This window comes from Pogona vitticeps, chromosome 1 (assembly GCF_051106095.1).
Source record: "Pogona vitticeps strain Pit_001003342236 chromosome 1, PviZW2.1, whole genome shotgun sequence".
In the NCBI taxonomy this organism is placed as follows: Eukaryota; Metazoa; Chordata; class Lepidosauria; order Squamata; family Agamidae; genus Pogona; species Pogona vitticeps.
Window position 1 is genome coordinate 225,562,687 of NC_135783.1, and position 13,337 is coordinate 225,576,023.

Sequence of the window (13,337 nt, forward strand, 5' to 3'; positions counted from 1 at the left end):
AAAATGGTAGCCATTTTAAAACACGGCTTGTAAAGAGCACACTAGGCTTAATTTTTTTTAGGTTGTTCCTTTCTGTGGCTTATTTTTGTTTTGTCCAAACTGTATACCAAATGAACATTCGAAAATTCTGTCTTTCTGAAATTTGTACACATAATCTAAACTCTTTAATGGTCTAATATTGCCTGTGAAATTATTATTTTATGTATTTGGCAGCTGCATGATGTTTGCATGTAGTCCTTGGAGATTTCCTCATTCTTACAAAGCAAGGCTGGTTAAGAGAAAGAATTCTATCTAAATAGTGAACTCGTCAATTATTTTAGGCTTGAAGAAACAAATAATGTAGAATTTGTCAGGTTCTGACTCTTTGCAGGACAAAGAGTATTAAATTAAACACAGTATTCTAACTTAAACTAGAATGTGTTGATTTTAAATGAACAATGGTAATAAAATTTGCTTAGAGAAAGTAAGCTGTACATCTACTATAATATTTAATAAACAAAGGCTTGTTTTAGGAGCTTATTTCCTTTTATTTTATTTTTCTGAATCAGGAATATTGGGGTTCTACACATATCTTGGAATGCAGATCCTTTTAATTCAGTTTTGGTGTGGAAAACCAAAGCTTTCTCCACACCAAAGCTTAGCCCAGTTCAGTCCTTTTGATACCTAGTTCTGATTTGCTAAATCTCAATTTATGCTTCCTTGTGCTTACCAACAATTAGAAAAATTAACCTAGTCAGAAAAAGTAAATTTTTCTATTTCCAGAAATCAAAGTGAATGGGCTAAAGAGATAATGGAACTTAAAGGAATACTGTTTTATGGAGTGGTGATGGTGGTGAAATCTTGCTATAGTATAGTGAGGTTCTTAGAACTGAAGCAACAAAGGAATCAAGTGGAGATTCCTATATAACAGTGTTGCTTCCTGATTCCCATCTGTACTGTGCATGCTTGAGATTTTGGATATGCATCATATTAATCCTTTTCTTTTACATTATAGTCAAGCTACCACTTGGGTTGTGCATCTGTTTAACTGGCACCCTAAGCAGGCTTTTCCCTTGTTCTTTGACACTTGATCTTGAATGAGCTGTATAAATGCTGGGAAGCCTTCTCATGTATAGTTTCTTTATGGCTGTAGTGTGCTCCAGGCAGCCAATTAGTACGTTTTTACCTCCTTGTGAAATGCAAACACAAAGATGAACTAGAGCTGAACTCCTCAGCTTGTATTTGCTTTGTTTGCAATCTGAATAAGGTGAACAGGATTTGGCTTAAATGATGGTGCATAGAACATACACAAAATATGCCTAATTGGCCCTGACAAAATGTGGTTTTATTTTTTTTAAAAGATGAATAACTCTTTACACACTTCTCTCCCCCTTCTGTCTCTGATTCTCTCATCAGGTTTACTAGAAAGCAGCACAAGATTAAAACCTCATGAAGCTCAAAGCTACAGAAAAAAGGCAGTGTGGGTTTCATGGGCTTCCATTGTTGTCACACTGGCTCTAGCAGTTGCTGCCTTCAGTGAGTATACAACCTATTTCAAATTCTTAGCTTTGTCTTCCTGAAAGCTTAAAAAACAACAGACTGGGTGCTGTTCTTTGCTTTTAAATGGCTCTGTTAATAATGATGTGATTTAAACCAGCCTTGTCTGATGCTTTGTGAAGCAATGAAATAGCTGTATGTGTTTTTCCCCACCCCTGGAAATAGAATATAATTTTTGAAGGTCGGAGGAAAGAACAGATATATTTTGTTTGTTTGTTTGTTTTGTGCTTTGCAGATATAGAGGTTTGTTCATTTTTCTGACCAATATTGTAAGGTATAATGGCTTGATTGTTAACTGAAAAGGACAAAGAAAGTCTCTTATCTTTCTTGGACATCTTCATTTGACTAATACAGCAAAGCCAGAACAGAAACATCCACAAAAAGCTCTAATATTTATTTTACTGAGTTAAGAATCAAATACCCAGCTATTGCTATTCTGATAAGATCATATTCTCCTTAGGGTTAATTTAATGATGCTAATTTAAATATGCTTTTGTCTATTTAAATTAATATTCTAGAGAGATTCAGATCTATTTGGGGGTTTTCTTAGGTGCCCAATGCGGTCATCTAAAACAAACATTACTTAAAAAAAATCAAATCAAATAAAAGGTTGCTTGCTTCATTTGAATGGAAGTTCCTTAGCTTAGCACAAAATTAAAATGTTACATGCTTGCTAGCATTTAGCTAGGCTATAAATAATTCAAGATGTTCTTAAATTCCGTGCAGAGCATTTATGATGGAAAATGCAGGGTTTTGTAGTGTTCACATTTTTTTAGCTGGGTTTGTTCAGTTTGAGATCCCAGAATATTTATTGTTCGTTATAAAAATAGAACTCCAGTTCTCAGAGACACAGGTTTGGTGTGAGAAGCTCAGAATACCATTCTTTGGTGTGTGAAGAACTGGATGCTGCAGCAGCATATGTTCTTGTGCTAATCTGCGGTGATGGACTAGTGCCGAAAGTTGGTGTCAGCTCCCAAGGGGAGTTATTAGGATCTAGCCAAATGGGCTCTGCAAAACTCAGCATATATTATTCGGAGTAATTTGTATGGAAAGCACACCATTCATTTTCCTTTAGGGAAAAAAAGGAAAGTAAACGTACAACTAGTTTTTTTCTGTAGTACAGTATTAGGAAAAAAGCTTGCATAACAGCTAAAAACCCCCCAATCTGTTTCAATTCACTGGTGTAATTTTCTATTTTGAAATCCAAAACAGCTAAAAAAAATTATTTTATTTTCCCATGAATCTGAGCTGTGATAGCTGTGTGTAAATGTTCAGATTAAAAAAAAAGAAACACTTTGGATGTATGGATATAGAATTAATCATGCCTTCTCAGAGTTTTTCTACAATCATGAATGGCAGGCGACACATTGGAATTTCTTAATGTATCTTTTCATTTCAATATGGACAAAATATAATCTGTATTGTAGATTGTTGGAAGGTTTATGCTGCTTAGAATGCACTCTTCTGCATAATTGGCTTTATATGTATGTCCTGCTGAAATAAGTACTGCTTTAATGATAAATTGGGCTGTGTTGTGAATTATGCTGGCTAGAACTATTTTTGAATATCTCTTGGCTATCACTATTTAAAAATACAGTATGGTACTGAAAATAGAGCTACGTGAAGGATCAAAAGGCGTGCCATGTTCAGAGTGCCCTATGTAGAAAACTGGGAAAGAAAAATAATTTTGTATTTTTTAGAAGTTTATTTCTTACACTTGCAGCCTTAGAGTTCCCTTAAATATTTTGAAAGTTACAAAAGGTAACCAGCTCAACTTTCCGAGGCATACGGAGGCATTTTATTTTCATTTTGCCACTCAATTTTGGTCATTGTGTTTCACATTGAGCTAGCGTGGTGTAGAGCAATGGTTCCCAACTTCGGGTGTTCTTGGACTACAACTCCCTGAAGCCTTCACCACTAGCTGCACTGGCCAGGGTTTGCCGTAAGTGGGAAGTAACTTGACAGACAGCATATGACAATGCATTTTCTGTACCAAAATTCGAAGAATGCTGGTTTGCTATTAGCGTGAAGACAACAAAAGATCTAGGAGTGTAGTTCTAGAAATGTGTGATCAAAAAGTTAGTCCTGGGAAAATGTGTATTATCTTGCTTTCTTGGGCCATAGCAGTTTGAAGTTCATAGTACCAATTCAGTATTGTGAAAGAGAAGAATAGTTTTATCAGGAAAACAGGAATTCTTTCCAATGAGACTACAAGAACAGAAGGTATTTCAAAATTTGGGATAAGGCTGGTAAAAGGAAAAATGCTTATAACATGCTCAGCAGCACAATTTTAGGGGATAAATATAGTTAAAAACTCGTTTCTGGAAGCCATGTCTAGCACCTCAAAAAGAAACTCTACTTGTCTTTTTTGGTCAAAAAAGCAAAAGGAAGTAGGAAGAAAGAAACCACCCCCTTGTCAGTGAGCTTGAAGATAAGTCTAAAAACATTCTGTGACTCTTGTGCAAAAACAGGAACTGCCTAAAAGGTATATAATTTTAATTTACTGGTATATTGTAATAGACACTTCAAAAAAGAACTGAAGAAGGACCCTATTGAATTAGGGATGTCATGCTGGCAGTGTAGGGTTTAACTCCTTCTCAGTGCTGATTTCTGGAAGAACATAGGCGGCTGTACGTTGCTGGTCTCCACTGAGGCAAATACAGTGTGATGAGAAATACAGTATAATGTAAGATCAGTAAAGGGATGTATTCCTGATTTTCCTTGGTTTCATTCTTTGAAAAGAGAAACTTTGTCCCATGAATCTCCATTTCATATTTTCCTGTCTTCAGATGTATGTTATATTCCATATATTGCCTACTTTTCCCCCTATATATTATTATAGTAGTCAGAATCAGCTCCATTGTTAGACAGAGTGAGGCAGCAGTTGACTAATTCAGAGGGGCAACAGCGAGTGTCCCTTAAACTATTTTGCTGCCTTCATGAGTGTGAAGACCATGTTTCGTTTTCAGTGCTTAACTAAGATTCAGTTGCCAGCTAGGTCTGCTACTGTATATGGAACTGAGGAGATGGTGGGCACGATCCTCTACCTCATGTAAGGTGAAAATATGCCCTGGGCTTGTACTGTTATCAAGGCACTGTGGAGATACTCAAAGTGAACAAGGAATTTTGCTTCAAGCACACCAAAGGTAAAATAATCTGTATCAATGGTTCCCAATCTTGGGTCACCACATGTTCTGGGACTACAACTCCCAGGCATATTGGCCAGCAGAGGTAGTAGTGAAGACTTCTGGGAGTTTTAGACCAAGAACATATGATTTATTTATTTATTTAACTTATATGCTGCCCACTCTACCCAAAGGTTTCTGGGCAGCTTACAACAATAAAAATACAATAAAAACAATTAAAATACAATTAAAATATATACTTTGAAAATTGCCATCAGTATCCACAGTTGATATTATTTCAATTAAAAGCCTTCTGGAACAGGAAGGTTTTGACCTGGCGCTGAAATGTCATCAGTGTCAGCGCCAGACGAATCTCAGTCGGGAGGGCATTCCATAGTCTGGGGGCAGCTGCCGAAAAGGCCCTTTGTCTACAAGCTGTCCCTCTTATCTCCTTAAGGGACAGCTGTTTCAAAAGGGCCCCCTGGCTAGATCTTAACTGCTGGGTAGGTTCATATGGAAAGAGGCGGTCCTTGAGCTATCCAGGGCCCAAGCTGTTTAGGGCTTTATATGTCAAAACAAGTACTTTGAATTGGGCTCCGGCAGCAACTGGTAGCCAATGTAATTTGAACAGAATTGGCTTGATGTGTCTGTACCCTACAAGCCCCACCACTCACCAACCATGCAGCTCTTTTTTCTGTACCAGTTGCAGTCGCCAGACCGTCTTCAAAGGCAGCCCCACGTAGAGCGCATTGCAGTAATCTATACAAGATGCTACCAGTGCATGTGTAATTGCCATAAGACTCTGCTCATCCAGGTAGGGTCATAGCTGGTATAATTCTCGCAGGTGAAGGAAGGCGCCCATGGCCACTGCGTCCAGCATACTGCACACATCCTCTGATTCTGCAGTAACGGTGGAGTCTAACCCACTGAAATCTGAGCAATTTTCCATCAAAATAAATGGCAAACTCATCACAGCGAGCTGATGAGCAGTCCAGGACCTTCACAGGATTTCCCGGTTGAAGAAGATCCCAGACGACCCGAAACAGCTCTGCTGGATGACATTCTAAGCAAGCAATACGGCTGGAGAAATATTGCCATTTTGCCAGCCGTATTGCCATGAAATAGGCCCGATAATGGGCTCTAAGTCGTGTTTGATCAGAGTCCCAGTGGGATTTCCTCCACCTGCACTACAGCTTTCTCCCCTCTCACTTCATAACCTGATGGTAACTGCTAATCACAATTAAAACCCCTTCCCTCCCCCCCTCCAGGTGGCTGATGTTGAGGAGGGGGTGGGGCAGCCAGAGGCAGCAAGGAAGGCTGGCAACCGGCAGCAGCACAGCCACACTGTTTCTCACTCAGTTCCTGAAGGATGGCAGATGATAAAGACTCTCCCGAAGGCAGGAATGCTGGGGGAGCCAAGCCAATATTGGGGACCCAAAGCTGGGAAGTACTGATCTACATGTTATGGACTAAAATGTTAATTGGGTTTAGCTGTAGTTTTAAAAAGAGTTCCAAAGCATGTTATGTTTTCATAAATTACCAGAAGAATGGCTACATATGTTAGTCTTTAAGGTGCCATAAGACTCCTTGGTTTTTTTTTTTCTGCAACAGATTACCAGTTTTATTTGTCATGAGTGTTTGTGGACAAGAAGCCCATTAAAGATTTGAGGAAGTGGAACATTCTTCGATACTTAATAATACCTGTCTGTTAGTAAGCTGATACAGAATTAAGTACTGTGGAAAGAATAGTTATGAGGTGATCTGATGAATCAGCTGTTGTTCAGATAAAATTGTAATTTATGTTTCCTTATGCATTTTTTTTTGGGGGGGGCTGTTTTTAGCTCCCTGTATAAAGTAAATAGTCCCTTACTTTGTAATGCTGTGGCTGTCTTCATCTTTCATATTTCCTTTCATTTGTCAACTGTTTCCATGTTTAGTCAATCTTTCAAGTTAAGATGCATGCCAGACAGCTTGGTGATTGCTTCCTGTGTGATATGATTTGCTTTTGCTTGTCAAATTTGGGGTGGCTTGATTGACTCTGAGGATTGTTTGCAAACACCTGCTATTTATACCACTCTGTTGCATAGCTTCTTCACATTCTGACTGCTTCCCATTTTAACTGTTCACAATGCCAGAGTGTTAGCACTGAAAACCTAGTGATTTCCATTCTCTCTCTTGGGAACATGGGTCAGCTATCAAACCTCTTTTGACAGTTGTCAGATTATATAGGCTGCTTTCTTGCTGCTCTTACATTTTCATCCTATTTAGATAAATCTTGAGTCTTAAAGAAATCTCAGGTTTATATATATATGCTGTTATTCAGTATGTTTATAATTTACCTTTGCGACTTTTAGCTGTGGTAATGCAGGAGTGGATATGTAATATTTAGATATATAATGAAGAGACAACAATAGGTACAAGAAAGAATATTTCACCTGTTCTTCAAATATTGCTTCAATATTTATTTTATTTTATTTTTCACTTTTGTTTGTTAACGTTAAAAATATTGTTCTCTATACTTCATTCTTTCCTTTCAGGACTGGACAGAATCCATACTTCTCTAGCACATAACAAACATACAAGTATAGTGTGAATTAGAAGCACACAGAAATTCACCTCTGATATTGCATGAGGAGTCCAAACAGTAACCTCTAAGCCATTTTTGATAGGAGAGACAATTTAAATGAAATATTATAACCTTTGAATGGATTCTTGAATCAGGACCAAATGTAAACAGTACAGACTTGCTCTGTGCCAGATTTCGAGTAGGTTGGGCTTGTATTTTTGAATGTCTAATTTAAAATGATTCCTACCCCCAGCCCGCAAACATATTTTTGGTGGCTCACATTGAGTTCAATAGTTATTTTTCAAATGCCTGCCACTGCTTTCTCAAAGGGAAATGATTCCTGCTACAAGTTTTTTTTAAATTTGAACTTGATTCATCCTGTTGTTTAAAAGGAATGGAACCTTAAAAATGGTTCTTTTGCACACCACATTTTTCATAAAGTCTGGCTGCATGTCCTCACTGAAGTATTCTGTAGTCATTGCCCAAACATCTTGCCAGTGCTTCAGGAAAATAATGAGTCTCATGGAAGTGAGATTGTGACCAGCAGGCATAAGGATATTTGAAGAAATAAACATACACATATTATAGCCAAGAGGTTGGGGGGAGGGAGAGAAGAGTGAAAGAAAGAAAAAATGAAGTAAAGAGACAAGGAGGAAGAAACCACAGAGATACGAAGCGATAGAGGAAGAGGAAGAGGGGTGAAGAAAAAGCCTCTCTCAGGGAGGGGTGGCAGCAATAAGTATTAAGTATTCATTGACCCGTACTGCTGCCAGTACATCATTGGTTGAATGAATACAGCAAAGGAGACCTGAGCTTTTACAACTTTTTGCCTTTAAAGAATCAGGTACAATTTGAAAAAGACCTTGAGGTATCTTTTGGAAAGCCAGCTGGATGCCTAGTTTGACAATTGTGGTGGAGGGGATACTTGACAGTGGCAGTGGTGTGCAATGTGATATTCAGCTACCACTCTGGGATGTAAGAGGGCAGGGGAAGCAGAGAAGGAGGAAAGAGTTTTATTTTTAAAAAAGAAAAATAGGAAATGAATATTTTGAATTATTTTGGAAAAGGGAGAAAGTGGAAGGAGAGAGGGAGGACGATGAAACGCAAACAAATGAGAGAGCAGGGAGAGAGGAAGAGAGAAAAGGGGTTGGGGGTTGTTCCCAGTTCTACTACTTTACAGGCTTAGCAGCACCTCCATTCCTCCATAAGCTCTAGATTGAAGGGAGTTGCATGGTCTCTACAGTTGTTAACACTACTTCTGCAAGACAGATCATAGTTTTTACCACCATATTAGAAATGACTAGGGAGAAGTACCACAAGTTGACATTTTTCCTGTTGTTTTTGTCTAATTTACTACCCTTTCTCACATACACAGCCACTCGATGGGGTTAAAAAAGTGGGATAAAGGGGACTAAGAGAGGGGGAAAAACAAAAGAGAAATCTTCGGTTGCTAAAATATTATGAGTAATGGTTGAAAGGACCCTAGTATCTTCCCCATCTCTCACAAGGCTGACGGAACACACAGATCTGACAGCCTGATGTCATAAGGTGAGAAGTGTTTCTGAATTATGGTGGAACTTATTCTCAAAGGAGGATACCATCCCTGACCTGTGCCATCATGTCCCTCCCAACGTATGGACACTCTAATAGGGTTTTTGGAGTTTTTGTGAGATATTCAAGGAGTGGTTTGCCTTTGCTACTGTGTCCCCCTGTCCCAGTAAGTTTCCATAGACAAGCGACTAGAGATTTGAACTGAGGTCTCCTGAGTCCTAATCCAAGTCTCTATCTCCTGCACCACACTGGTTCTCATACTAGGGATTTCAAAGAATGTGAGAGGTTCAACAAGTGGCTTATGATTGGTGCCACCCCTGAAGGTTTCTGTGTTGAAGCAGGGATCTGAAGGGAGGTCTCCTGAGTCCTAGTCTGACATTCCATTCATTCCATTGGGTTTTAGTCCCAGCTTGCCCAAATTGTATGGGTCTGATGTCTGGGTAGATGTTTATAAGACTGTGCTGTTTGTGTGCTTTCAGATTTGAACATTTACCTAATTATCTGGGAAATAAACTCTTCAAAGTTATGCAATTTTCATTTATACTCCAGCTTAACTCCGGTAAGCCCAGCATAGCATGTATAGCTCTCCCCCTTCCACTTTCTTTTCACAACAACTCTAGGAAGTAGGTCAGATGGAAGGAGAATTACTGAGCTAAGATCATCCAGTGTGCTTTATGGCCTTGTTGAAAAACCACTAAGACAGTTGCTTTGTATTTGGGTTAGAAGTGGTTAACTGTTGAACAAAAGGCCTGTTTCTGGGGTTTTCTTTTTCTTTGTACCTTGTGACTGGTGGTAAGCACAAGAGGGCATCTTGTAGACCACCTTGACTGCTGACATTGGTGCCATCAACGTTCAGGATGGCCTTTGCTATGCGAAGTTTGGCATTCTTTTTCTTGATGGCAACTCAGGCATGATATTGTAAGAAAGTGTTAGAGTTTTTCTTACTGTTTTGACTAGCAGATACAGAAGAAAAATGCGGCCTTTGGAAACTTGATGTTTTTGAACGATTGTTCAGATTTTCTGAACAAATCATAGATATTAAGGAATATCTACGATATTAAGGAATCATTGGAGATAGATAATACACAGAAAACAAGTTTCTGTTCATGCTGTGCTCACCTCCTTTTGATTCAACTATTTACGAGGGTATATTCTTGTTTACAGCGAAGAGGCTGAAGTCCTATTTTGCAGCTCCACATGTGTAATAGGAATGATGTCATCAGCAGTGTTTAAAGGCTTCCTTTTGCAATTTCAGACTGCAAACAACTCATACCCAGTGTGACAAAATCATGTTCACCCCAAAATCATAGAAGGAAGTCTTTAATCAGTTGCAATTTGCTGCCGCTGTCATTCCCATTTTACATGCTGAGCTGTGCAGCAGGATTTCCGCCACACAACAGTCATATGAGTAATTTGTCAAAGAACAAGTTGTATTTTCTAGTAGAGGGAATGAAACAGGATGAAATTGTTTATTTTATCACAATCAGCAAAAAGATAGTTTTCAATGTTTGTGTGATTCTGGACTATGGTAACTGCTTACATTTCTTTGTCTAGTAAAGAATTTTTTAAAAAAGGTTTTTAGTAATCTTCAGGACAGCAGTAGCTCTAGATTGTAGTTAAAATTTTGATGTCCTGAACATGTTTCTGAGGTAAACATTCAATATATTCATTCGGAGATTGATTAATCCATAAGAACAAAAACCCACATGTAAAACAAGTATTTACTGTAAAAGACAGTCAAAGATATCGCTAATGATTGGTTTCTTTTTCTTGAACTTTCCCTTTGATTTATATATTGTCATATCTCCATTGAACAGTTAAATATTGAATATACTGTATCCAGTTACTGTTGTAACCATAGTTTGGAAAAATGGGGCACTGTCCATTCAGCACCCCCAGTTAGCCCCATTCCTGTCTGCTTCCTTATCTGAGGTGAAGGGTCAGGCCTCTTTTTATGATTTTATTGTATTGTATTCTGTTTTATATGCCACATTTCTCCTCATGGAAGACCCAAGACGGCTCACAACATTAAAAAAAAATATAAGAACAACAATTAAAAAAGTCATACAAAACCAGGTTTTAAAAACAATTAAACATTAGTCAGGATTTTCTGTGAAGATTCTCAGTCTTCTGGGTGAGGTTGCCATGATTCAATTTCCAGATTAGTCAGGATTAAAAACAGTTTTGAAAACATTTAAAAATTTCTAAATTTCAAAAAACAGAGCATTTCCTAGACCAGAGATGGCGGACCTATGGCACACGTGCCACAGCTGGCATGCAGAGCCCTCGCTGCAGGCACGTGAGCCATAAGTCACTGGATCACTACTACCCCCATGCAGGCAAACCTCTGGAGGTGGCTGCAGCTGTGGTGCTGGCGCTTCGACAGGTGGTGGGCCAGGATCCAGAGCAGCCGGTGCCGGCAGCACATCCAGAGTGGGGTCTTGAGGCACCTCCGTGTCCAGGATTCCCCCTTCCACCACCAATTCTGGTTCCACCACTGCTGCCACCTGCCACAAGATGGGTTTTTTTTTCTTTTCAGTTTGGGTACTTATCCTAGACACTTATTACTTAAAAGCTTGCCTGAAAAGGAAATTATATGCTCTTGTTCTTCTGTCATCAGGTGATCTGGCTTCTTGGGGCAGCACATTCCAAATCTGGGGACCAGCTACTGAGGAGGCCTTTTCTTGTGTCCTCACCAAATGATCTTAGCATGGTGGTGAAACCAAGAGAAAAGCTTCCCCAGAAGATCTGGAAAGCCTGATAATCTCAAATGGGGTGATATGATCCTTCAAGTATGTTTCCCTCCTCCTGAACATCCAGACTCACTCTCTGTTTGTATGGGGGAAGAGGGATGAATGTGAGTGAGAAAATCAGCTGCCAAGCTTTGAAACCAGACACAGAGCTGAGCCAGGACTATTGAGGGCAGGGCATTTTGGAGTTCTCTCATTCATAGAGTTGCCATAAGTCAGAAGCAACTTGACAGCATGTAGCAACAACGACGGTTGGTGGAAGATATCTGATTGATTTCATCTTGTATTATCCTGGACAAAAAGACAATTCAGATAAATATATCCTTTGGCTTTTGAATCTTTGTTTCCCTTTAATCATCAAACTTACAGCTGATGAAAGTATACATGCTTTAAAATGTTTTAATTTTGAAAATGATCTGCATATTTTGTTTTGACAAAATTAGTTTAACTATTTTAAAGAAATATTTAGGTGCAACTGTTGAATCTAGACTGTGGAGAACATAATGTTGCTAACTAGATCCTCATAGTGATGAAATGACATGAAGGATTCACCAATCATTCCTTTTTCTTCCTTTGCTGCCTCAGCAGGGTTGGGGAATGTTCTAGAATGGTGATTCCCAACCCTGGGCCCCAGATGTTCTTAGACTACAACTCCTAGAAATCGTGTCCTGCACAGCTAAGTGGTCAAGGGGCTTCTGGGAGTCTTAGTCCAAGAGCACCTGGGGACCTAAGGTTGGAAACCACTATTCTGGAATATTGTGGGAAGTAGCTCTATAAAGTGCAGGGTAAAGAAGCAGCAGATGAAGACATCTTCCTGCCATGTTCTGTGGTAAGAGCCTTTGCTGTGAATGGCAGCAGCTCAGGGAAGAGAACGTCTGGATTCGAACCTAGGGTATTTATTAATATTTTATAACTGATAAAATATTGGACATCATGGATGTTCAAGTTGTTTCAGGCTTAGAATGTAAAGGCCTAGGCGTGAAAATTATATTAAATGCTTTGGAATGTTCTACGTAGATCTTATTTTGAGTAAACAAGCAAAATCAGTTTGTGTGAATATGATTTTATGATTATGATAGATACTTATTAAATTCACTCAGATGTTATCTTCGGAACATCTGTGTGGTTAAATTCACTGTAGTTTAAGCAACATAAATGAAGGTTCTAGCAATTCAAACCCTTTTAATAATAAGCATGAGAATAGTTTTGAAATTAGAAAAACAAGATTCTTTTCACTACTTGTGTTTTTTTTCTGTGTGTCTGCCCAGTCTTATGATTCTGTGTATCATACTTTTCCTGATTAGATTGGGTAGCATGTTACACCAATTAGTACAGTACATGGATATTATCATTGTGCCACAGTTCAGCTTTTGGTTTATGTACAAGACTCTCCACAGAGCTTCAAAATCTTTATTCACATGGAATCATCCACCACTTACAGCAAAAGTTTATTGGCACAGCATATGATGCCAGATGTTGTTAGAAACAAATCTTATTTTTCCAGTATTTTTTGCGTTGTGAGTATATATTTTGAAATGCTCTTATTTTGCTTGGTAAAAATCTGGATTATGAGTATACTGTTTATCTATTCTAATAAAAAGCTTGATGAGCATATCTCTAGTTGAAATACAGTTTGGATGGTACAGTGTAATTTATTTGCTATTAATATACAGTAACTATCTGAATATGGGGATTATATGCTGCATATTACTGCATGCAACTCCAGGTGCAGTCTTAAAATCATACCAGCTCATGAAAAGACATAACACTGCCCCAAAAGTTACCCCTAACAACTTTAATAGCATTATG

At 38.6% G+C, this 13,337-nt stretch overlaps 1 protein-coding gene across 1 annotated transcript in view; it reads left to right on the forward strand.

The window, feature by feature from the left end:
• The window catches only part of TMEM163 (transmembrane protein 163), a 108,265-nt gene that overhangs the window by 2,465 nt on the left and 92,463 nt on the right, over positions 1–13,337 (forward strand). The window contains exon 2 of the mRNA XM_020779626.3: positions 1,396–1,515. Coding sequence (XP_020635285.3) covers positions 1,396–1,515 — 120 coding nt within the window. The remainder of the gene's footprint in view (positions 1–1,395; positions 1,516–13,337) is intronic.